This window comes from Bombina bombina, chromosome 4 (assembly GCF_027579735.1).
Source record: "Bombina bombina isolate aBomBom1 chromosome 4, aBomBom1.pri, whole genome shotgun sequence".
Lineage (NCBI taxonomy): Eukaryota > Metazoa > Chordata > Amphibia > Anura > Bombinatoridae > Bombina > Bombina bombina.
In genome coordinates this window covers 380,082,264-380,110,049 of record NC_069502.1, presented here as the reverse complement: position 1 = coordinate 380,110,049, position 27,786 = coordinate 380,082,264, and the positions used below count along the sequence as shown (strand labels likewise).

Below are 27,786 nucleotides of genomic sequence, written 5' to 3'. Positions count from 1 at the left end.
TTACTTTCAACTTATAATATGAGCTGACATTGCTGCTCAACGCAGCAGATATGAAATATGGGGAATATAAATTACCACCAGTTTAAACAGTGTGCTACTTGTAATATGGATTTGAACATAAAGTACACCACAATCGCATTTGAGCTCCTCACACTAACAATATTGCTCCACGAGTTATCATCCCTTAATGTTTAATGTCCCTTAATGCTCTTTGATTGAGAGTCAATTCCTGCTAATGTCGATTGAGAGGTACTACCTTGTTAATTGTCATTAATACTTATACTAGTGGTCATTAGTTAGTATTAGTAGGAAATGCACATCTGATACTGGTAAATAAATGAATGTAAATTAAGAAATCTTTTTATTTTTTCATTAAAAAAATATATTAAATGGGGGCGGAATCTATGCAACCAAGATGGTAGCTTCAGCCTGGAGCTCCGTTCAGAGGAAACACCACATGTTAAAAATCTACAACTTTGGTTACCAGTTTAGGTCTCAATGCAAGCTGAGACAACTACATAGCCGATACAGCCTCCAGCAAACCAGTCGCTACAAACAAGGACGTATTCTACCGCGACATATAACTGACAGGGGCCTGCAACTCATGTGGAGACTGACTAAATATTGTGCAGTGCGGCTCCACATAACCCACAGCCACAATCAGGAAAAACATCTGCCGCTTGCACCTGCAGCAGAAGATTGTCAAAGACAGGTGTACAGGGCATGGACCGAATCACCTTACCACACGGCTCCTAAGCTGATCCGGAGAGACGGTCGTATATAAAAAGGTGAACTATACTGGGTCTGAACAGGGCTGCTCCAACAACGCCATCCTGAAAATTAATCATGAATGGGATTGAAATAAACATGGACAAGTAGAAGCAATATAGCCTCACACATTATACTAAACAGTGAGCTCACGACTAGTCATTGAGGTACTTGTTTTTTCAATATACAAACAGCTCTGTAGCTGAGAAATAAAACTCGTCACACTCAGGGCTTTGGATTCATCAGGACTTGTTAATATAAAGGTAAAGAGCTCCTCAATCTATATTAACACCTTATGGTGTCTGATAACATCAATATTTATATATGTTAAACAAGAGAGGTGTGCAGACACACAATTTATGGAAATCTAATGGCCTCTGTGATGACATCAAGGAGAAACATTAGGTTAAACAAAAACTCCAAAATTGAGTCATATAAGAATAATACAGTGAGTATTTTAATTCCTCAGACACTAATCCTCAAGGCTCATCTAGCCCTACAAACACAGAGAGGAATGTCCCTACTCCTACTTCAAAAATACAGTTCCAGCTGGGGCTGACATGATGCAGAGTCCTTTACATATTTTATCTGCTCTTGCTCCACTGAAGGATATTACAGATACCATCAGAGCTTGCCTGAGGGAAGAGTTAGCTAAACTAAAACAAGACGTTCACACTCTGGGTTTCAGGGTGGAAGCTTTGAAGGATCTGGGTGAGCTGGTCACTGCTGAGATATCCTCTATGCACAATCTCATTGATCATCAATCTGATATTATTTCCTCTCTTCAAGATAAAATGCAGGATATAGAAAACAGAAGCCGCAGAACAATTGTTAGGATACGAGGGGTTCCGGAAACGATACTACCCAAGGAATTCCCGGTGCATCTACCTGCCTTATTTATACATCTAATAGTATCCACTAATGCTGGAAATATACAATGCACCTCCAGAAAGTGCTCCGACAAGAGACATAATAAAATTTAATAATTTCATTGAGAAGGAAGAGCTTATGGCGGCAGCAAGGAAAAACCAACCCATAAGATTCAGAGGCACGGTTCTACAATTTTATGCTGATCTCTCTCAATGTACTCTTCAAAGAAGAAAATAATTAGCACCCTTAATGACACTATTAAGTAATAAAAAAAATCCCCTATAGATGGAGTTTTCAACTTCATCTGGCAGTCATACACGAAGACAGATGCCTCAGCTGCAACGACACTTCTGAGATTAACTTTTTATGTGAATCCTTGGGCTTAGAAGCACCAGAAATACCAACACCATCGGAATCTACCCCGACTGCAAACAAAAGTAATATGGAAAAATCTAAAAGAACCTGGGAATCAATTCCTCCTAAGAAAAAAGGGAAAACAACTTCCACACCTTTCTCTGAAAGAGCAGACTCTGGCATCCGCAACAAATCTGCTCTACCTCAGAAACAACTGTCTCAGACTGGTTTATAATCTATTGGAAGTTAAGTTATACCCCTGGGTAAAGTAAATGTACTGACTTTAAAGAAAACAAGTTGGGGCGCAATCTGATAAAGATCGTAGTTTGCGGCGCAAGCGAGGGAACCCCCGCCGCCCGTAGTTTCAGTTCGCAACTCGAGATATCCTATATACGGTGCCATCAGATGCTAAAGTGCCGTAAGTCTGATAAACCAGCGATGTCCAGAAATCTGCGTAAGAACAAATTTCTGGAGACGCCAGTGACTTATGGCACTTTAGAAACTGCCGCCGCCTACAAAACCTGACTAAATCTCCCGTACTTTCTAACACGCCTCCCAAACATAGCCCGACACGTCTAACCCTCTATCCGCTATCCCCCTTCACTATCCTAACAATAAAAAATGTATTAACCCCTAAACCGCCGCTCCTGGACCCCGCCGCCACTTAATAAGGTTATTAACCACTAAACCGCCGCTCCCTGACCCTGCAGCCACCTACATTATCTATATTACCCCCTAATGTGAGCTCCTACCCCGCCACCATCTACATTAACTACCCCCTAATGTGAGCTCCTACCCCGCCGTCATCTACATTAACTACCCCCTAATGTGAGCCCCTTACACCGCCGCCAGCTATATAAAAATTATTAACCCCTAATTTAATCCCCCTACCCCGCCGCCAGCTATATTAAAATTATTAACCCCTAATTTAACCCCCCTATACCGCCGCCAGCTATATTAAATACATTTACCCCTAATCTAATCCCCCTATACCGCCGCCAGCTATATTAAAATTATTAACCCCTAATTTAATCCCCTTATACCGCTGCCAGCTATATTAAATACATTAACCCCTAATCTAATCCCCAATACTGCCGCCAGCTATATTAAATAGATTAACCCCTAATCAAATCCCCCTACACCGCCGCCAGCTATATTAACTATATTAACCCTAATTATATTAGGGTTAATATAGTTAATATTGTTATTATATTATATATATTAACTATATTAACCCTAATTATATTAGGGTTAATATAGTTAATATCGTTATTATATTGAATATATATTAAGTATAATAACCCTATCTAACTCTAACATCCTTAACTAAATTATTATTAAAATAAATCTAATTAATATTAATATTATTAATTAAAATATTCCTATTTAAATCTAAATACTTACCTATAAAATAAACCCTAAGATAGCTACAATGTAATTAATAATTACATTGTAGCTATTTTAGAGTTTATATTTATTTTACAGGTAACTTGGTATTTATTTTTAACTAGGTACAATAGCTATTAAATAGTTAATAACTATTTAATAGCTATCTAGTTAAAATAATTACCAATTTACCTGTAAAATAAATCCTAACCTAAGTTACAAATACACTTACACTATCAATAAATTAAATAAACTTTAAATATCTAAACTAGCTAATTACACCTATTCTAAGCCCCCTAATAAAATAATAAAGCCCCCCAAAATAAAAAAATGTCCCTACCCTATTCTAAAATACAAAAGTTAACAGCTCTATTACCTTACCAGCCCTTAAAAGGGCCTTTTGCGGGCATGACCCAAAGAAATCAGCTCTTTTGCCTGTAAAAAAAAAACACACTACCACCCCACAAAATTACAACTCACCACCCACATACCCCTACTCTAACCCAAACCCCCCTTAAATAAACCTAACACTACCCCCCTGAAGATCTCCCTACCTTGTATTCACCCAGCCGGGCAGAACTCTTCATCTGATCCGGACAATGTCTTCAATCAAGCGGCAAAGAAGAAGTCTTCCATCCGGTGATGTCTTCAATCAAGCGGCAGAGAAGAGGTCCTCCATCTGGGCAAAGTTTTCTTCCAAGCGGCATCTTCAATCTTCTTCTGGCATGACGACTTCCCGACGAATGAGGTTCTTTGAAATGATGTCATCCAAGATGGCGTCCGTCGAATTCCGATTGGCTGATAGGATTCTATCAGCCAATCGGAATTAAGGTAGAAAAATCTGATTGGCTGATTGAATCAGCCAATCAGATTCAAGTTCAATCCGATTGGCTTCAACCAATTAGATTTTTCTTGGATGACGTCATTTCTTGGATGACATAATTTAAAGGAACCTCATTCGTCGGGAAGTCGTCGTGCCGGATGGATGTTCCGCGTCGCAGGAGCGAAGAAAGAAGATTGAAGATGCCGCTTGGAAGAAAACTTTGCCCCCATGGAGGACCTCTTCTCTGCCGCTTGATTGAAGACATCGCCAGATGGAAGACTTCTTCTTTGCCGCTTGATTGAAGACATCGCCCGGATCGGATGAAGAGTTCTGCCCGGCTGGGTGAATACAAGGTAGGGAGATCTTCAGGGGGGTAGTGTTAGGTTTATTTAAGGGGGGTTTGGGTTAGAGTAGGGGTATGTGGGTGGTGGGTTGTAATGTTGGGGGGTGGTATTGTGTTTTTTTTTACAGGCAAAAGAGCTGATATCTTTGGGGCATGCCCCGCAAAAGGCACTTTTAAGGGCTGGTAAGGTAATAGAGCTGTTAACTTTTGTATTTTAGAATAGGGTAGGGACATTTTTTTATTTTGGGGGGCTTTATTATTTTATAAGGGGGCTTAGAATAGGTGTAATTAGCTTAAAAATCTTGTAATCTTTTTTTATTTTTTTGTAATTTAGTGTTTGGTTTTTTTTTGTAATTTAGTTTAGTTTATTTAATTGTATTTTAGTTTAGATATTTGTAGTTTATTTAATTTATTGATAGTGTAGGTGTATTTGTAACTTAGGTTAGGATTTATTTGATAGGTAAATTGGTAATTATTTTAACTAGGTAGCTATTAAATAGTTATTAACTATTTAATAGCTATTGTACCTAGTTAAAATAAATACCAAGTTACCTGTAAAATAAATATAAACCCTAAAATAGCTACAATGTAATTATTAATTACATTGTAGCTATCTTAGGGTTTATTTTATAGGTAAGTATTTAGATTTAAATATAAATATTTTATTTAATAATATTAATATTAATTAGATTTATATTAATAATAATTTAGTTAGGGATGTTAGAGTTTGAGTTAGGGTTATTATACTTAATATATATATAATATAATAACGATATTAACTATATTAACCCTAATATAATTAGGGTTAATATAGTTAATATATATAATATAATAACTAGCTGGCGGCGGGGTAGGGGGATTAAATTAGGGGTTAATGTAATTAATATAGCTGGCGGCGGGGTAGGGGGATTAAATTAGGGGTTAATGTAATTAATATAGCTGGCGGCGGGGTAGGGGGATTAAATTAGGGGTTAATAATTTTAATATAGCTGGTGGCGGGGTAGGAGCTCACATTAGGGGGTAGGTAATATAGCTGACGGCGGGGTAGGAGCTCACATTGGGGGGTAGTTAATGTAAGTGGCGGCGGTTTAGGGGGCTCACATTAGGGGGTAGGTAATGTAGGTGGCGGCGGTGTAAGGGGCTCACATTAGGGGGTAGGTAATGTAGCTGGCGACGGTGTAGGGGGATCACATTAGGGGGTTATACTTTTAATGTAGGTGGTGGCGGGGTCCAGGAGTGGCGGTTTAGGGGTTAAATACTTTATTAGGGATTGCGGCGGGGGATCGCGGTTGACAGGTAGATAGACATTGCGCATGCGTTAGGTGGTAGGTTTTATTTAGCAGATCACGGTTGACAGGTAGATAGACATTGGGCATGCGTTAGGTGTTAGGTTTTATTTAGCAGGTAGTTTAGGGAGTTACGGGGCTCCAATACACAGCGTAAGGCTTACTACGGTATATTGGATACCAAACTGCGTGGGTTTGGTATACCTGCCTATGGCCCAAAAAACTACGGGTGAAGGCAGAAATATACGAGCGTAACTTCTAGGTTACACCGTATATAGGATACCAAACCTGCGCAAAATTGCAGGCAACGCTCCATATCGGATCGGGCCCTTGATTTAAAAATATGTACATGCATCTTTTTATATATCACAAATGTATGTTTAACCTTTGTTTCCCACAGGTTTAATACAGTTTTTCGAGTTGATTCGCTGGACTTTAAAATACCCTTATTATGTCTAGGCTATAATACACTAGTAGATATTCTCTGTGCTGATGTGGTATAAGCTCTTTTATCTAATGGAAGCTTTCTCTATGCTTCCTACAGAGGTATTTAGGGAAAAAAATGTTTAGAAAACAGAGTGCTAAAAAGCTAATACCAGATGGCAAGAAAGCAAAAAATTGTCTGTAGCAAATATGTATCTTTTAAAACAGTATTTTTATTGAATGTATCCACTCTTTGTGGCAAAAAAGTATTCCAAACTAAAATATGTATACTTTTATGTGAGAAAGTTAATTTTCATAATGCGCAGAGGTATTACTACATATTTATGTTGGATAATGTAATGTAATAGGTTAGCCAACCAATTATATGCAATTAACAAAGACAGTTAAAAATCACAATTAAAAATCAAATTTGTGCTTAATAAACATAAAAAATCATTAACCCTCATAAGAAAAGAAAAACATTTTTTTTCTTTTTTTGCTATAAAGTTCATTTAGAAGTTCATATAAAAGTTCATATGAAGAGAAGAAAATAAATATTTGTATAGAAGCCGCGGCCTTTATCTTATTCAAATAAGAACACGGCTTAGGGATAAGCCTGTATAGGTTGTGGGAGTTAGCAAGATTTAGAATTCTGACCTTAATATCCCTTAGGTATGTTGGTGGCAGTAAAGGATCGTCCTGAAATCCTGGATGTAATCTGTAGGGTTTTCTGTTTGCTGTGTCCGTTTGATGGATCTGTACTCCAGATGGAGACCTTCGGTAAAATTATTTTCCCTTTTTTGCGGTCTTTGGGGTTTTTTGGGTTTCAAATCCACCCTCTGCCAGGATGTTTCTGTTTGCCGTGTTCGTTTGAAGGATCTGTGCTCCACACAGAGATTTTCGATACAGAGCAAATTCTTCTTCTACGGGAGTTTCTACTTTGCCCACAATCTGTTACATCCGTAATCTATGGTGTTCCTTGTATGGAATCTTTATTCCAGTTAGCATTAAATGCCGGTCTTGGAGCATCTTAGTCCAGCGTGTCTCTGCTTCTGGCTTTCCTGTGCTCCACCTTCCTGTGGGCATAGTTGCGTCAAATGATGTTAGACTGCTCTATGGCACTTCTGCATGTTAACTGGGGCTAAGGTAAAGGGAAAATGCAACGCATTTCGTCTGTAATGATAAAGGCTGACCATTATAGCCGAAACGCAGTTAGTCTGGAGCACGGATGAGAGACCAACTGGATAAACCCTTTACGGGGGAAGAAATCAAAGTAGTCATAAAACATTTGAAAAGTGGGAAAAGCCCTGGCCCAGATGGCTTCTCAGGTAAATATTATAAAACATTTTTAAAAATTCTGTGCCCCAACTTTTATCCATTTTTGAACACATAGACAATGGTCAGTCACCTCCCTCTTCCATGTTGGAAGCACAAATTACAGTTCACCCCAAGCCATGTAAAAACCCTGAAGAACCAGTTAGTTACTGCCCAATATCTCTCCTAAATTTAGACATTAAGATTTACGCCAAGCTTTTAGCCACAAGACTTAATAAATACTTACCACAATTAATACATTTAAACCAAACAGGCTTTATCCCAGGGAGAGAAGCACACGATAATACTAACAAAGTTATACAACTAATTGAGTACGCAAAACAAACTAATACCCAAGCTATAATCATGGCCATGGATGCTAAAAAGGCCTTTGATAGGTTAGACTGGCATTTTCTAAGGAACTTATTACACTCATTTGGCTTTAGTCAATTATATATCCACTGCATATTCACACTATACTCTGACCCATCAGCAGCTATTAAATTCAATAACTCAATTTCCACAAAATTCTTAATCCACAATAAATCGAGACATGATTGTCCGCTTTCACCATTACTATTTGCTTTGGCAATTGAAGTCTTGGCCTCCCATATCCGTATGAATCCCCTGATTAAGGGCCTACTCATAGATAAAGAGCAATATAAAATATCGCTATACACTGATGATGTCCTGTTTTCCATCACCTCCCCATTACAATCAGTCCCCGTAATCATGCAAGCCCTAACCAGGTATAGTCTTTACTCTAATTTTGCTATTAACCACTCTAAATTGGAAATTTTAGGATTAGAGATAGATCAAAAGACCCTCAACCACTTACACAGTAGTTTTTCGCTAACCATACAAAAAGATTAAATTAAATATCTAGGTATATACCTATCTTCTTACCGTACAATACTTCAAAAACATAACTATGATAAGCTTTTATCAGAGACCAAAATAGAACTAGCCAGGTGGAGACATAAATCACTTTTGTGGTTGGGAAGGATCTCAGCAATAAAAATGACTATTCTCCCAAGGATCCTATATATATTTAACACTCTTCAAATCCATTTACCTCAAACATACATCAATAACCTACAAAACACGCTAAATAGTTACATATGGTCCAGTAAACCCCTGAGAGTAGCAAGATCAACCCTATATCGCCCTAAATGGAGTACAATGCATAGCTAAATACCCTTAGCTTTAAAGAACAAATATCCACATCACCTTCCACTCTAACCTCAGTCATATTAAATAATGTGCTACCTTTTGGTGATAGTACAAAACACCTGGCTACACCAACACTCAGAGATACTATACCCTATTTTCTGATAACTACTGATAACTCTTTAAAAAACAGAGAAGAATTACTTGATTATGTGCAAGGAATATTTTCACAGTGGTTCAGTTATTTACAACTCCGTAACATCTTCTCCTCACATCCCCAAAAGGAAAACATAACCTGGCAACGCACGGCATTTGAATCTCTATGCTCAGGTCTATCCCGTATTAAAGGATCATTGTCCTCAATTTAAAACATTTTAATCTCGTCATCACCCAGTCAATTACCTCAATAAACTAACGCCTAGATTTAGAGTTTTGTCAGTAAAAAGCCTAGTAGCTAACGCTGCTTTTTCTCCCAACGCACCCTTAAGACAACGCTGGTATTTAGAGTTGTCTGAGGGGCTGCGTTAGGCTCAAAAAAGGATGCGTTGAGCCTAATTTAGCTCCACTTCAACCCTCAATACCAGCGTTGCTTACGGTAGCGGTAAGCTGGAAAAACGTGCTTGTGCACGATATCCCCATAGGAAACAATGGGGCAGTTTGGGTTGGAAAAAAAACCTAACACCTGCAAAAAAGCAGCGTTCAGCTCCAAACGCAGCCCCATTGTTTCCTATGGGGAAACACTCTCTAAGTCTGCACCTAACACCCTAACATGAACCCCGAGAATTAATAATTACATTGTAGCTATTTTAGGATTTATATTCATTTTACAGGCAACTTTGTGTTTATTTTAACTAGGTACAATAGCTATTAAATAGTTAATAACTATTTAATAGCTACTTAGTTAAAATAAATACAAAATGACATGTAAAATAAATCCTAACCTAAGTTACAATTGAACCTAACACTACACTATCATTAAATTAATTAAATAAATTACTTACAATTACCTACAATTAAATACAATTAAATAAACTATTCTATAATACAAAAAAAGAAACACTAAATTACAAAAAATAAAAAAGAATTACAAGCAGTTTCAACTAATTACACCTAATCTAAGCCCCCTAATAAAAAAGCCCCCCAAAATAAAAAATTCCCTATCCTATTCTAAAACACAAAAGTAATCAGCTCTTTTAAAAGCCCTTAAAAGGGCTTTTTGCGGGGCCTTTCCCCAAAGTAATCAGCTCTTTTGCCTGAAAATAAAAATACAATACCCCCCCAACATTACAACCCACCACCCACATACCCCTACTCTAACCCACCCAAACCCCCCTTAAAAAAACCTATCACTAACCCCCTGAAGATCTCCCTACCTTGAGTCGTCTTCACCCAGCTGAGCCGAATTCTTCATCCAAGCGGAGCAAGAAGATGTCCTCCATCCAGTAGATGTCTTGATCCAAGCGGCAAAGAAGAGGTCTTCCATTCGGGCGATGTCTTCTTTTAAGCGGCATCTTCTATCTTCTTTCTTCCGGATCCATCTTCATCCCGCCGACGCGGAACATCCTTCTTCCCCGACGGACTAACAACGAATGAAGGTTCCTTTAAGGGATGTCATCCAAGATGGCGTCCCTTCAATTCTGATTGGCTGATAGAATTCTATCAGCCAATCGGAATTAAGGTAGAAAAAACTTGATTGGCTGATGCAATCAGCCAATCAAATTGAAGTTCAATCCGATTGGCTGATCCAATCAGCCAATCGTATTGAACTTGCATTCTATTGGCTGATCGGAACAGCCAATATAATGTGAGTTCAATACAATTGGCTGATTGGATCAGCCAATCGGATTGAACTTCAATCTGATTGGCTGATTGCATCAGCCAATCAGATTTTTTCTACCTTAATTCTAATTGGCTGATAGAATTCTATCAGCCAATCGGAAATTGAAGGGACGCCATCTTGGATGAAGTCCCTTAAAGGAACCTTCATTCGTCGTTAGTCCGTCGGCGAAGAAGGATGTTCTGCGTCGGCGGAATGAAGATGGATCCGAAAGAAAAAAGATAGAAGATGCCGCTTGGAAGAAGACATCGCCCGGATGGAAGACCTCTTCTTTGCCGCTTGGATCAAGACTTTGCCCGGATGGAGGACCTCTTCTTTGCCGCTTGGATCAAGACTTCTACCGGATGGAGGACATCTTCTTGCTCCGCTTGGATGAAGAATTCGGCTCGGCTGAGTGAAGATGACTCAAGGTAGGGAGATCTTCAGGGGGTTAGTGATAGGTTTTTTTAAGGGGGGTTTGGGTGGGTTAGAGTAGGGGTATGTGGGTGGTGGGTTGTAATGTTGGGGGGGTATTGTATTTTTATTTTCAGGCAAAAGAGCTGATTACTTTGGGGCAAGGCCCCGCAAAAAGCCCTTTTAAGGGCTGGTAAAAGAGCTGATTACTTTTGTATTTTAGAATAGAGTAGGGATTTTTTAATTTTGGGGAGCTTTTTTATTTTATTAGGGGGCTTAGATTAGGTGTAATTAGTTTAAACTGCTTGTAATTCTTTTTTATTTTTTGTAATTTAGTGTTTGTTTTTTTGTATTATAGAATAGTTTATTTAATTGTATTTAATTGTAGGTAATTTATTTCATTAATTTAATGATAGTGTAGTGTTAGGTTTAATTGTAACTTAGGTTAGGATTTATTTTACATGTCATTTTGTATTTATTTTAACTAGGTAGCTATTAAATTTATTAGAGTGGCGGCGATGTGGGGGGGGCCCCGGTTTAGGGGTACATAGGTAGTTTATGGGTGTTAGTGTACTTTATAGCACAGTAGTTAAGAGCTTTATATTCATGTGTTAGCCCATAAAGCTCTTAACTACTGACTTTTTTTTGCGGTTGGAGTCTTGTCGGTAGAAGCTCTACCGCTCTCTTCTCCCAAGACTCCAAATACCAGCATTAGGCAGATCCCATTGAAAAGATAGGATACGCAATTGGCGTAAGGGGATCTGTGGTAGCCTGGAATCGCGGTAGGGAAGTGAGCGGTAGACCTGTACCTGCCTGACTACCTGCCAAAAGCAGCGTTAGGACCCCTTAACGCTGCTTTTGACGGCTAACGCAGAACTCTAAATCTAGGTGTAAGAATTGGGAGAAGGATTTACTTTCTCCCCCTTATAATAAAGAATGGAATTTGATATTTCAAAAGACAGCTAAAGCTTCTATCACAGCAAATATATTAGAAACCAATTATAAGTTACTTACGAGATGATACTTAACTCCCCACAGGTTGAGGATAACATATCCTAATGCCCCGGACAGATGTTGGATAGAATGTGGTGAAATGGGAAGTCTGCTTCACATATGGTGGTCATGCCCCCTACTAGCCCCATTCTGGTCACAAGTAATAACTCCAGTTAACAATATTGTATCTGTAAATATTGAACTTGACCCTACAGCGGTTCTGTGCCATAATTCAATTTCCAAACTCATAAAAACACAATAAAATACACTGTTGATACTACTAAACAGTGCTAAGCAGGTAATTCCCAGGCACCGGAAATCACAAGTAATCCCTCCATTACAAGAATGTCAAAGACAAGTTAGATCTACTTTTCTTTAGAAAAACTTCACTACCAATTGACAGATCAATTAGATCTATATTTTAGCATGGCCAAAATGCTAGACATCCCAATATAAGATATCTATGACTAAATTTGACCACTTTAATATGTTAGCATTATAAACCGGTAATTAGGGTTTGTATTCTGCAACATATATTCCTCTTGAGCTATGTAATGTTCTATATTAGAGCTATGAGATATTCACCAATTTTACTTATATTGTGTTAACATTAAATATGTTTCTCTTGACATCATGTAAATTAAGGATTTAAGTGATGGTTAAAACCTACTTCAAGTGGATCAATCTAATATACCTTATTCTTAGGTTTCCTGTTGTATTGACTTTACTGATATTACAATAAACACTTGAATATGAATGATGTATTAATGGACAGTCATAGTTCCGCTCCAAAGACTTTTATTACATGGTCTATGACATATTTGTTACTGTTCTTGTTATACTTTATGATGTTCTGTACTTATTTGACCATCAATAAAAAAATACAAAATAAATAAATATATCACAAACATGTTCAAAAGATGCTCCTACGTACAGATTACTGTTGAATATTTTTAGGTCAGTTTCCCTTTTAATTAAAACAGATTTGCCAATATAAGGAATTTCGGACTAAAACAAATGTCTGGGTAATAATATTTAACAGGCTTTTGTCACAAAGATAATGCTTAGCATCATTTATATACTATGTGCTAAATAGAACGATCAGGTGTACAAACTGTCTAACAGATGTTAAGTGTAAGAAAAAATGGTGCATTAGACCAAAACTTGCCTTACACATGGCACTCTTAATCAGAGAACATCTGCTTTAGCATCTCCTTTAAAGTAGTAACTTTAGCTTTTTTATTTAATTTGACTTAAAAATCCAAACAGGTGCATCAGTGTTTAAAGATTAAAAGTCTTGTTATTAACAACGCACTTGCAGGCATAGACATTTCAATTAACAGAACAATATTTTAGAAGGAAGAATGGTTCCAGCATTTGGCAAATTCTTACCTGGCTTAGCATTTGCAAAACTCAATTATTGGAAAATTAGCAATACAGATGCCAGCAAACACTGTGTGAAAAACTTCCATTCCTGTAAATTAAGTAAACGTATACACCAAAAGAAAAAATAAGGGATTATAAGGAATTAGGAAACCAATGATAAGCTGTTTTTTTGGAAAAAAAATGTTCTCAAATAGCTTACGAAATCCATGAGATACAATATCTATTTGTAGTACATCTAAACATGAAAAATATGTTAGGATGAATTTGGTCCTTATGAAATGATGTTCAAGATAGTGCTATTCTATGTCAACAATGTTTTTCCTGTTACATTTTTCTCATCCTACCATAAAGTCTAAATTTAATGATGCTTATGGTATGGAAATAACAATTTACAATGACAAATTGTACAGAAGCATGAAATGTGTTTTTAGAAGTTGCAATGAAGCATATCTATATAAAAAAAAACATTTTAAAATACCTTTTTATGATTGTATAAACCTTAGCAAGAGGTGGCGCAACTGCTCAAATGATTTATTGATCAGCTATTTAATACATGTTCAAATCCTTGCAGTGAAGGTTCAAATCCTGTTAGCACCATTCAGAGCTCACCCTTTCCAACTCAATCAATTTCATATCCATATGGTATTATCAATTATTTACCAGATGCCAATTATCAGATGAAATCAGAGGATTGCACACTAAGCATATTTGTTATTAAAACATGGCCTCACTTGCACTGTAGACTTGTCATGCTTTTTTTCCTAAAAGTTTGCCTATAAGAAGAATCTTTTAAATATGGCTGTAGGTTGCAATGCAATATGGCTCTATTTTTAAAGCACCCCTACATTAGGGTCTTCTTCTGGCTCTGGAAATATCTCTAATAACACATCATTGAATTTGGCAAGTTGGGGCTGCATAAAATGAAGAATAGCTAGCAGATGTTTCATCTTTGCATATATTACCTTAGGAACACTAGGGCAGCTAAAGGACAACTTTTTTAAGAAATAGTGGTCAAACTCTTTGTTTGTCTGATGGGGCAATGATACTCATTGGTGGAACAGTGAAAGAGCTTGGCTGAACTTTTTTTTGCATGCATGATATTTCTACTCAAGATAAATGTTTCTTAGAGGGACATATCCATTGATGTTTGTCTGTTCATTTTAGGTTTCCTCCAATGTTGTTCAAGTTGGCATAATTCTTTTTTTGTTTGTGTTGTGTAATAGCAGAGGATGATAGGTCTTAAAAGTAAACAAACACATGAAGACAGTCATATCCCTGTCCATAATGAACAACAGCAAGTGTTAAAAGTTAATACCTATTTTTAAAATATGCAGCGGTCTAATCACAGGACAGTATTTTACTCCTCCATATAAGCGACGAAAATTCTACCACAACCCACATTGTGTACCTCCTACATTGCATTTGTGGACTGTTTTATGTAGGAAACACGTCTGATGACTTACGAACTTGCATGGCCAACCACAGGTAGGCAATCTGGACTGCATTAAAGAAGGGTTCCTCTGACCAACCTATGGCTCGTCATTTCTTAGAGGCGAACCACACGGTTAAAGATCTAAAATATACTATATTCGATCATGTCCCCCCACCTCCTTGGGATGGTGATAGATACAGGCTGCTGCTAAAAAGAGAGGATTGTTGGACATTCATTTTGGGCACTCTGATTCCAAAGGGGCCTAACACCCATTTGAATTGGCAAGTTTGTCTTTGACAGTACTAATTTCCCTTTTCTTTCAAAGATGACCCTAACATATATCTATTGTAGCAGTTAGCTTGGTTACATGTAGCGAGGTTTGAGCCCCCACCTGTCCTTGCATACTGTATTGTTTATGTATAGTCCTATGTAGATAGTATTGGAGATTTATGTTAGGTAGTTAGGGTATAGCACAATTCTTGCTAAATTTGTAGTGTGTATAGCATACTCATTATAGTATGTACTAGCTTTACCTGACCCCCTAGCTGCTTGTAAATAACATTGTATTATACAGTTTTCTCTTGTACTTAACCTCAGATTGCCTTATATTAGATTGGCACCTTTAACATCCGCTTACCATAGCAACATGGGCGTTTCATCCTCACAATACTATGTACTTTTGAAGCCTGTGGCTATGGCTTGACAGCTGTCAAAATATGTGAGAAGATGTTTAGCCTCTGTCTTTATTGACAATTTCTGAGTTGTTATTGTGGTTGCTATAGTAACCGATGAGTGAGCTATATTTGATACACCATTCATTTGCGAGATTGCAAGCATAAGTTATATTAAGCATTTTACATGGGATGTTGATGCTAGACATTACTGCAGGATGTATATAACAGTTTCTGATCCAACGCAATGTGTTGTATTATTAGGTATTCACTTATGTCTTCACAGCCGTAATCTTGCGTTGCCCGGGATGATGACGTCACAAGTGCGTGGCGCCCCTACGCATAGGACACGGCGGTTAATGATTTTAAATGGTGCCTGGTGTTTGGGGTAAGTTTGTCTATTTGTTTTTTATGTATGTCTAAAGAAGGGGATAACGTTCACGCTTGTGCATTAAATAACTGAAACAAGACCCGGTGAGTGCACTTAATTTCTGACTATATACTGTTCACTTTGTTGCACCCCAGGCATCAGGAGTGCTGGTCTGTCTAAACAATATATATATATATATATATATATATATATATATATATATATATATATATATATATATATATATATATATATATATATATATACACACACACACACACATATATATTCACTTTTCAGCCCTTAATAAGCAAATACCTTGAAAGATGCAATATCATTTTTATTCATAAACATATTGATATTATTTAGAAATAAATATTTTAAAATAAAAAGGAAATTTATGCTTACCTGATAAATTGATTTCTTCTAAGATATGACGAGTCCACGGATTCATCCTTTACTTGTGAAATATTATCCTCCTGCTAACAGGAAGTGGCAAAGAGCACCACAGCAGAGCTGTCTATATAGCTCCTCCCTTGACTCTACCCCCCAGTCATTCGACCGAAGGTATAGGAGGAAAAAGGAGAAACTAAAAGGTGCAGAGGTGACTGAAGTTTTAAACAAAAAAATATAATCTGTCTTAAATTGACAGGGAGGGCCGTGGACTCATCATATCTTAGAAGAAATCAATTTATCAGGTAAGCATAAATTTCCTTTTCTTCTACAAGATACGACGAGTCCACGGATTCATCCTTTACTTGTGGGATACAATACCAAAGCTACAGGACACGGATGAACAAGAGGGACAAGACAGATACCTAAACAGAAGGCACCACTGCTTGAAGAACTTTTCTCCCAAAAATAGCCTCAGAAGAAGCAAAGGTATCAAATTTGTAAAATTTGGAAAAGGTATGAAGGGAAGACCAAGTCTCAGCCTTACAAATCTGTTCAACAGAAGCATCATTTTTAAAAGCCCATGTGGAAGCCACCGCTCTAGTAGAATGAGCTGTAATTTTTTTCAGGAGGCTGCTGTCCAGCAGTCTCGTATGCCAAATGGATGATGCTTTTCAGCCAAAAAGAAAGAGAGGTAGCCGTAGCTTTTTGACCCTTACGCTTTCGAGAATAGACAACAAATAGAGAAGATGTTTGACGGAAATCCTTGGTCGCTTGTAAGTAAAACTTCAAGGCACAAACCACGTCCAAGTTATGTAACAGACGCTCCTTCTTAGAAGAAGGACTAGGACATAGAGAAGGAACAACAATTTCCTGATTAATATTCTTATTTGAAACAACCTTAGGAAGGAATCCAGGTTTAGTGCGCAAAACCACCTTATCAGAATGGAATCTCAGATAAGGCGAAACTCTTCGAGCAGAAGAGATAGCAACTAAAACTAGACATGTGCATGGCGAAAAAATTCGGCTCGGATCGATTCGGAATTTTTCGAAGTTCGGTTCAGATCGATTCGAATTCAGAAAATTTTGAATCGATTCATTTCGGATTCATTCGGATTCGAAGAAATTCGGCTGGATTCGGTTCGATTCGGTTCGGAAATTCGGCAATTCGGTAAGTGTTAGGTGGGATTAGACTAGTATTATACTGTATATTAGGTGTTAACCTAACATACTGTATAATACTAGTGTAATCCCAATGGCCATCCAAATTTAAGAATCGATTCGATTCGGTTCGATTCGGAAATTTCGGCAACATTTTAATTCGGAAATTCGGTTCGATCCGAATCGCCGAATTTGCAGAATTTTCTGAATTTCTGAATCGAACCGAACCGAATCACACATGTCTACTAAAAAAAGAACTTTCCAAGATAGAAGTTTAATATCTATGGAATGCATGGGTTCAAACGGAACCCCTTGAAGAACATTTAGAACTAAATTCAAACTCCATGGCGGAGCAACAGATTTAAACACAGGCTTGATTCTAACTAAAGCCTGACAAAACGACTGAACGTCTGGGACATCTGCCAGACGCTTGTGTAGTAAGATTGACAAAGCTGAAATCTGTCCCTTTAAGGAACTAGCTGATAACCCCTTCTCCAATCCTTCTTGGAGAAAGGGCAAAATCCTAGGAATCCTGATCTTACTCCATGAGTAGCCTTTGGATTAGCACCAATAAAGATATTTATGCCATATCTTATCTTATGGTAAATTTTCCTAGTGACAGGCTTTTGAGCCTGAATCAAGGTATCAATGACCGACTCAGAGAATCTCCGCTTAGATAAAATCAAGTGTTCAATCTCCAGGCAGTCAGTTGCAGAGAAATTTGATTTGGATGTTGGAACGGACCCTGAATGAGAAGGTCCTGTCTCAGTGGCAGTTTCCACGGTGGCAGAGATGACATTTCCACCAGATCTGCATACCAAGTCCTGCGTGGCCATGCAGGCGCTATCAAGATTACCGAAGCCCTTTCCTGTTTGATTCTGGCAATCAGACAAGGTAGGAGAGGAAAAGGAGGAAACACATAAGTCAGGTTGAATGACCAAGGTACTGCTAGAGCATCTATCAGTACTGTTTGAGGATCCCTTGATCTGGACCCATAACAAGGAAGCTTGGCATTCTGACGAGATGCCATCAGATCCAATTCCAGTGTGCCCCATTGATGAATCAATTTTGCAAACACCTCTAGATGGAGCTCCCACTCCCCCGGATGAAAAGTCTGACGACTTAGAAAATCCGCTTCCCAGTTATCCACTCCTGGGATATATATTTGCTGATAGATGGCAAGAGTGAGTCTCTGCCCATTGAATTATTTTGGAAACCTCTATCAACGCTAGAGAACTCTTTGTTCCCCCTTGATGATTGATTTATGCTACAGTCGTGATATTGTCCAACTGGAATCTTATGAATTTGGCCGAAGCCAGCTGAGGCCACGCTTGAAGCGCTTTGAATATCGCTCTCAGTTTCAGAATATTTATTGGTAGTAGGGACTCCTCCTGAGTCCACACACCCTGAGCCTTCAGGGAATTCCAGACTGCACCCCAGCCCAAGAGGTTGGTGTCTGTCATCACTATGACCCATGCTGGCCTGCGGAAGCACATTCCCTGGGACAGATGATCCTGTGACAACCACCAATGAAGAGAGTCTCTGGTCTGTAGATCCAGATTTATCCACGGAGATAAATCCATATAATCCCCATTCCACTGTCTGAGCATGCACAGCTGCAAAGGTCTGCGGGCAAACGGAACTATGTCCATTGCCGCTACCATTAACCCAATGACCTCCATACACTGCGCCACTGATGGCCGAGGAATGGAATGAAGTGCTCAGCAAGTAGTTAAGATCTTTGATTTTCTGACCTCCGTCAGAAATATTTTCATGTCTACCGAGTCTATCAGAGTTCCTAGGAATGGAACTCTTGTCAGAGGAACTAGTGAACTAATTTTTATGTTCACTTTCCACCCGTGAGTTCTTAGAAAAGCCAACATGATGTCCGTGTGAGATTTGGCTAGATGGTAAGTTGATGCCTGAATCAAAATATCATCCAGATAGGGCACCACTGCTATGCCCAATGGCCTTAGAACCACCAGAAGGTACCCTAGCACCTTTGTGAAAATTCTGGGAGCTGTGGCCAACCAGAAAGGAAGGGCCACAAACTGGTAATGTTTGTCCAGGAAGGCGAACCTGAGGAACTGGTGATGATCTTTGTGGATAGGAATGTGAAGATACGCATCCTTCAAATCCACGGTGGTCATATATTGACCCTCCTGGATCATTGGTAAAATTGTTCGTATGGTCTTCATCTTGAACAATGGGACTCTGAGAAATTTGTTCACACTTTTGAGATCTAAAATCGGTCTGAAGGTTCCTTCTTTTTTCAGAACCACGAACAGATTGGAGTAAAACCCCTACCCTTGTTCTAATTTTGGAACTGGGCAGATTACACCCATGGTATATAGGTCCTGTGAAAGATTAAATCTCCCTCTTGGGAGAGAATCCTTGAATTCTAGACAATACGCCTGGGTCACAATTTCTAATGCCCAGGAATCCTGAACGTCTCTTGCCCAAGCCTGAGTGAAGAGAGAAAGTCTGCCCTCTACTATATCCAGTCCCGGATCGGGGGCTGCCCCTTCATGCTGTCTTCGTAGCAGCAGCGGGCTTCTTGGCCTGTTTACCTTTATTCCAGGTCTGGTTAGGTCTCCAGACTGACTTGGATTGAGCAAAGTTCCCCTTCTGCTTGGAGGCGAATGAGGAAGTAGAGGGACCACCTTTAAAGTTTCGAAAGGAACAAAAATTATTCTGTTTGGTCCTCATTTTAACCATCTTGTCCTGAGGAAGGGCATGACCTTTACCTCCAGTGATGTCAGAAATGATCTCCTTTAGTTCAGGCCCAAATAGGGTCTTACCCTTAAAGGGAATATGATCTCCTTTAGTTCAGGCCCAAATAGGGTCTTACCCTTAAAGGGAATAGCTAAAAGCTTGGATTTAGATGACACATCAGCAGACCAAGACTTAAGCCATAATGCTCTATGCGCTAAAATGGCAAAGTCTGCATTCTTTGCCGCTAATTTAGCCATTTGAAAAGCGGCATCTGTAAAAAAGAATTAGCTAGCTTGAGAGCCTTAATTCTATCCAAAATATCATCTAATGGGGTCTCAACCTTAAGAGACTCCTCTAGAGCCTCAAACCAAAAAGCTGCTGCAGTAGTTACTGGAACAATGCACGCTATAGGTTGTAGAAGAAAACCCTGATGAATAAACAATTTCTTTAGAAGCCCCTCTAATTTTTTATCCATAGGATCTTTGAAAGCACAACTGTCTTCAATAGGTATAGTTGTACGCTTAGCCAGGGTAGAAATAGCTCCCTCCACCTTAGGTACCATCTGCCACGAATCCTGAATGGGTGTCAGATATGGGAAGCATTTTCTTAAAAGTATGAGGGGGAGAGAACGGAATGCCTGGTCTATCCCATTCCTTAGTAACAATGTCCGAAATTCTTCTAGGGACTGGAATAACATTAGTGTAAGTAGGGACCTCTAGATATTTATCCATTTTGCACAGTTTCTCTGGTGGAATGACAATAGGGTCACAATCATTCAGAGTCGCTAAGACCTCCCTGAGTAACAAGTGGAGGTGTTCAAGCTTCAACTTAAAGGCCGTCACATCTGGGTCTGTTTGAGGAAACATCTTTCCTGAATCAGAAAGCTCTCCCTCAGACAATAATTCCCCCACCCCCAAATCAGAACACTGTGAGGGTACATAGGAGATGGCCAATAACTCATCAGAGGGCTCAGCATTTACTCTAATATCTGACCTGCATCGCTTACCCTGTAAACCTGGCAGTTTAGATAATACCTCTGTAAGGGTAGTAGACATAACTGCAGCCATGACACACTAGAAGTACTTGGCATCGCTTGGGCGGGCGTTAAAGGTTGTGACACTTGGGGAGAAGCAGATGGCATAACCTGATTCTCTTCTGACTGAGAATCATCCTGAGACATACTTTTATCAGCTAAAATATGTTCTTTGCAATGTAAGGCCCTTTCAGTACATGAGGGACACATTTGAAGTAGAGGTTCCACAATGGCTTCTAAACACATGGAACATTGGCTTTCCTCAATGTCAGACATGTTAACACAGGCTAGTAATGACCACAAACAGGCTTAAAAACACTTTATTTAGTGAAAAAATTAACAATCTGAAAAAACAGTACTGCGCCTTTAAGAGAAAAAAAGCATACAATTTTTCCAAAACTGCTTTAAAATGAAAAAATTATCTCAATTTTATTATATATGTATCCTAACTTGCCAGCTAAGATTGCACCACAAGAAAAGGAATACTTAAAGGGACACTGAACCCAATTTTTTTCTTTTGTAATTCAGAAAGAGCATGCAATTTTAATCAACTTTCTAATTTACTCCTATTATTAATTTTTCTTAGTTCTCTTGCTATCATTATTTGAAAAAGAATGCATCTAAGCTTTTTTTTGGTTTCAGTACTCTGGACAGCACTTTTTTATTGGTGGATGAATTTATCCACCAATCAGCAAGGACAACCCAGGTTGTTCACCAAAAATGGGCCGGCATCTAAACTTACATTCCTGCATTTCAAATAAAGATACCAAGAGAATGAAGAAAATTTGATAATAGGAGTAAATTAGAAAGTTGCTTAAAATTTCATGCTCAATCTGAATCACGAAAGAAAATTTTTGGGTACAGTGTCCCTTTAACCTTTATGCAGAAAAACGTTATAAAAAAAAAAACGTTATGATTAACCAAAAAAAACCTGCACCTCGCCACAGCCCTGCTGTGGTGCCTACCTGCCCTCAGGGGTCTGCAAAATCAGTTTAACCCTTCAATTAGGCCCAAACTTTCCTGAGAGGCCCACCGGAGCTGGAGCTTGCTGCTTGCATGGGGAATACAACTGCGAAACTGAGGCACGAAAATAGGCCCCGCCCATCTACCTCGATGTCTCACAGCCTTGCCAAAGAACCGCTACAAAGCGGTCTAAAAACCTAGCCATGTGGGTTCATATATACCCAGGTCCAACAGAAGCCATGTGCACCCTCCATTGCCATTATAAATAAAAACGTTTGTCACAAAAAACGTTAATTTACCTCCAAACATAGAATCGTTTGCCCACAAACATTATGTGATCAGTGTCCACCATTTTTTACAGCCCAACATACAGGTCCAGTAATACCCTTCTCTTTCACATTAAGATTACTGCTTACCCCTTCCCTCATGGGGATACTGTCAGCCAATTCTGAAATAACACAGTCTCTTCAGAAAAAAATGAGTGAACATACCTCAATGATTGTAGCATGAAAAACGTTCCTCACACTGAAGTTTCTTAAGTACTCCTCAGCCATTCTGTGGGAACTACTCTGGATCTTAGTAACAACTGCTAAGATCATCAGTCTCCAGGCAGAAATCTTCATCCATCTGCTGCCTGGGAAAAAATAGCACTCACCGGTACCATTTAAAATAAAAAAGTCTTGCTTGAAGAAAATAAAAACTAACATTTTATCACCTCTTTCACTTTACCCTTCCTATTACTTAGTATAGGCAAAGAGAATGACTGTGGGGTGGAGTCAAGGGAGGAGCTATATAGACAGCTCTGCTGTGGTGCTCTTTGCCACTTCCTGTTAGCAGGAGGATAATATCCCACAAGTAAAGGATGAATCCGTGGACTCGTCGTATCTTGTAGAAGAAAAGAACATTTTCTTCTACATTTTTTTCTATGTTAAGTACATAGGAATTTAAAGTATTCCTACCTATCTTTGTGCTTAGTGAAGTTGGTCTAATGCAGTGCCGGGCTAGCGTGCAAGAGAGTTTTTTTTAAAAGTGCATCCCATAGAAGTCTATGGGGAGAATAAGTTAGCATGGTCCTGATATCCAAATTCCAGAAATTAGGGCGCAAAGGTTTTCACAAGAATGCTAACTTTTTACTTGTAATACGTGAAAAAAAATATTTAGTGTGCCACTAGTAATCTTGCCCTGTGTGTTATTGAATGCACAAAGGTAAGTGGGAAATTATGTACAACCGATTATTAGTCCCTCTCCACTTGCGTTCTAGGCCTCTGGGTTTCTAAATAATGCATTGTATCTTTTTGCATTGTGTTAATTGCTATGATGGCAAGTTAACCTTTAAAATAATCTCTGATATGAATATATTCTGACAATCAAAACAGAGAATGATTTAGGAACTCAACATGTACCCTTATGTATAATAAAAATAAATAATAAGAAATTACAATTATAATTCAATTTTTGTTATTGAAAAAATATACCACAATAAAGTCTTTTAATGTATTAATCTAAGAGGTATGTAATAAGCAGCAAATACCTCAGATGATTTGAAGTCATCAAAAACAAACTGCGCAGCTGCAATCCCAAGATAGTTGATGAAGAAATCAGCATCCCTTTGCATATGAACAGAGCTGACATTGGATTTGTGGCATGTTTTACCCTCGGTACAAATTCTTTGCATCTGAAAAACAATGAGAACAATTGTATTTCCTCAAAGGTGACTGCTTTCAATTGTATGGTTGTTGACTGTTATTATAGTCTTCTTTGTTAAAATATAAGAATAGGTTTCAAAAATAGTGTTAACCTAATCAATCACAACAGTTCATGAAGTTATTCCATTTTAATGTCACTATGTAGATTAAATTAATTTTCAAAATTCAATATTTAATGCATGTTCACATTTAAATACAAAAACATTTTTTTATCTTACAATAATATGTATGCAATATTTACAGCTCCATAATTAACAGTTAAAATAGATAAGCTAAATTGTTAAAAAAAATGTATTCTGAATACAAAAGTGAAAGACAACTGGGGAAAATATCATCTTACATAAAACACTCAAACATCTGGATTTGCACAGATATTTATGTGTTGTACTACAAATAAATCCAGCTCCTAAAGTAGGCAAATGTCACTGCTTGCAGCCATATTCAGCATTTGTTTCTATAATGAATGCTGAATAACAAAGTTTAGCTTATGTATAATTACAAACTTAATTTAACCACTAATCCATTTTGACCTAGATCTATGTCATGTGGTACATAGCCCATCATACTACATAACCTAGATCTACGTCCAACAAGATGATGGAATGCTTAGCAGTCCTGGTTGTTAATGTTCTGCTTGTGGGCTTCCAGCATCTGCCTTCATATTGTAACATAGCACAATCAGTTACAGACAGTGTCTGTGTCATTGTCTCTAGTGATCATATGTTGGTGCCAGCGGGAGGTGTGGGGGAAGGTGGCAGGCTAGTGGGCAGACCAGAGACATAGGTAGATTTGGAACCCAATGCCACAGAAAATTATTTTAATGGAGAAGGAGGGATGGGATGCTGTACTAAAGAAAAAGGGTAAATTGGAGGTGGTTGCCCTACAATATGGACTAGGGGAGAGGGACGTTGAGGGGGACGGTACTAAGATGAGAATGTTTTATTTGTATATCCTGTAAGGGCAATTGTTTCATTAGTGATACATGTAAATAAATGTACTATTTGGGGATGCACCCTTTTTTTTTCTCTTTTTAATTTTTAATATGATCTGATTTGGTGGCAAAATTGGGGCATGAAATATATCAAAATTAGCCTATATCAATGCCTTTGGTCATCTACTTAAAAAAAAAACTGCTCTTACTTAAATAATTATCTACCAAGAATTCAGAAAGCTTTTTTCAATTATCTGCTAAAATTATTTGATTATTTAGCCAATGGGGCACATTTAACAAGCTCTGTAAAGAGCTTGTGGGCCCGTGTTCCTGGCGAGTTTTCAGACTCGCCAGAAACACAAGTTATGGAACTGCGGTCTAAAGACCGCTGCTCCATAACCCTGTCCGCCTGCTCTGAGCAGGCGGACAAGAATCGCCAGAAATCAACACGATTGAGTACGATCAGGTTGATTGACACCCCCCTGCTGGTGGCTGCTGGTGCAATGCTCAATACGGAGAGTGTATTGCTCTCCATATTCAACGAGGTCTTGCGGCGCAGTGTCGGATCAGGTCCGCAAGACCTTTCTTAAATAGAGGCCTATGTGTGGTACAGGAGAGTTTATTCTGCTGGGGTATTGGGGGTGTAGGGGTTAAATAGTGTATGGGTGATTGTGGTGAGGTATTGGCAGTATAAGGGTTAAGTAGTGTAGGGGTGATTGTGGTGTGGTATTGGGGGAGTAGGGGGTGATTGCGGTGGTTTTATGTCAGTTTGGGGGTAAATAAGTAAATGTATTAGGCTTGGTGATATATTTATAAGTGATCCTTTACTTTTCATTGCCAATGTTGGTGGCGATGCTGGTTTGAATATCTTGCCAGCATCACCACCCATTGCGATGTATAGTAAAATACCATATGACATTGTTGCCTTTAAACAATGGTGTCACCAGCTTGGAATATTTTTCTGGCTTACTCATTACCACGGGAAAGTCCTTTTAAATATATTGCAGCATTGTGGCACTTTCGATCATCAGGGCCTTAGCGAGACATACACACATATCTCAAGGTTAATTGCACAAGTCACCTGCTAGCATTAATAAACACTATAAAAAATGAAACAATCAACAAACAAGTAATTCAAACAATGATATAAATGATAAAGCCCTGATATTTCTATTTTGTTTGTCTTTTACCATGTGCATTCTCTTTCTATGATGAACAGAATCCAGTGTTCTTTTTTACCCTGCTAGACAGAGATGATGCCTTCTGACATATTTTTCTGGTAGCAATGCCAATATTAACCAACTGTGTGTCATGTTTTATTATGCTATTTAGTGATGCCATTGAATCTGGCACAAAGTTTTTGTTTTAGCTTAATACATTTGTTCAGTATATTGTTTAATGAAGCACAGCACTGTCTACACCCAATGATGTTATTTCCCTTCACCTCCAACATGTTCTTTGTAGTGTACTTTTCATCCAATTATGCACCAGATTACAAGTAGAGCACTAAATATCGCTTTCGTGAAATTGATATTTGCGCTCCACTGAATAATATCAGCGCTGGTATTACAAGTTGACAGCAATTACTCATGAGAGCGTGCTTCCATAGGCTCCAATGGGAGTCTCATTTTGATCCCGTCATACACGGCACAGAACCAAAGCGAAGGGGGTAAGTCACGCAGCGATGGCAGCAAATTTTAAATATATAAGTATATGCTTATATACATATACATGTATAGAAGCATATACATATATATTTACTGGGAACACGCAGTTCCCATAGACCACAATGTAAAGGTTTTTTTTTCCAAGACCCCATACCCGCCAACTTTAGCCTTCAAAAACTGCCTGGTGCAGTTATTTTATTAAAATATAAAAATCCTAATATTTTTATTTTTTAATAAAATTCACACCACTGTATTTTGAGGGCATTTGGGGCACAATTATAAAATTAACTAGAGATCTGATCTCTGGTTAATTTTATAAACGCCAATTAATCAGCCACTTGTAATGGCTGATTATTTATCACGCATCAGCAAACGGGCAAATTCGCCCGTTTGCGGGTGAGTGGTAAATTAGCGCTCCATTTGTAATGTTGCCCTATGTTTCCTTACTTTAAAAAGAAAGAATACTGGGTATATTTAGTAATACATTAGAAACAGGAAGCTCAGCAAAGTTTGGCCTATAAGTGTGATTGCCCAAAAGTAATTTATTAGAAAAAGATGCATTAATTAAATTGAATTGTTTAGTAAAATACAGGAAAAGTGTGTCTGATTGAGCAATGCCATTGTAAAGAATTTGTTAAGTTGTTTATACAGAAAGGTCAACTAGAATAACTATTAAAAGGTTCTAGTGCTTTAAACATTTAGAAGTACTCAATTTAAATTTTAAAATTATAACTTTTTTTTTCCACTAAGATTACAATGTCCAGGGATATTGTGTTGCTAAAGTATTAGTTGGACCAGTTTGTGCACTCTGCATAGATAAAGCTACTTCTTAAAGGGACACTCAAGTCAAAATTAAACTTCATGATACAGCATGACATTTTAAACAACTTTCAAATTTACTTCCATTAACAAAATGTGCAAAGTCTTTTTATATTTAGACATTTTGAGTCACCAACCACTACTGAGCATGTGCAAGAATTCACAGCATATACGTATATGCATTTGTGATTGACTGATGGCTGTCACATGATACAGGGGGAGTTGAAATAAAAATAGCTTTGCAATTTATTTAATAAAATCTAGTACTCATTTGAAGTTCATACTAAGTGCTATTGCATTGTCTTCTTATCATGCATTTATAGATTATGCAAATCTACTGTGGACTGGTCCTTTAACATAAAAATATTGCCTAGTTCTTGACCATTTTAAGCAAATAACATTCCATTATAACTATAATTTTCTTAAAAGCAATGTTAATTATAAATCACTTTAAAATAAAATAGCATGTGGATTGTTGTAGCATATTACCTGTATTTCCAACCACCCTTCATACTAAAAGAGCAATTATATTTGTTATGTTTGTAAAACAAAGCATTCCTTGACCTTTTATGTTTTAAT

General features: G+C 38.0%; 1 protein-coding gene across 1 annotated transcript in view; it reads right to left on the bottom strand.

Annotated features, from left to right (window-relative positions):
• The window catches only part of LOC128656309 (inactive N-acetylated-alpha-linked acidic dipeptidase-like protein 2), a 563,404-nt gene that overhangs the window by 440,816 nt on the left and 94,802 nt on the right, over positions 1-27,786 (bottom strand). The window contains exon 3 of the mRNA XM_053710152.1: positions 23,616-23,759. Within this exon, the coding sequence (XP_053566127.1) occupies positions 23,616-23,759 (144 nt within the window). The remainder of the gene's footprint in view (positions 1-23,615; positions 23,760-27,786) is intronic.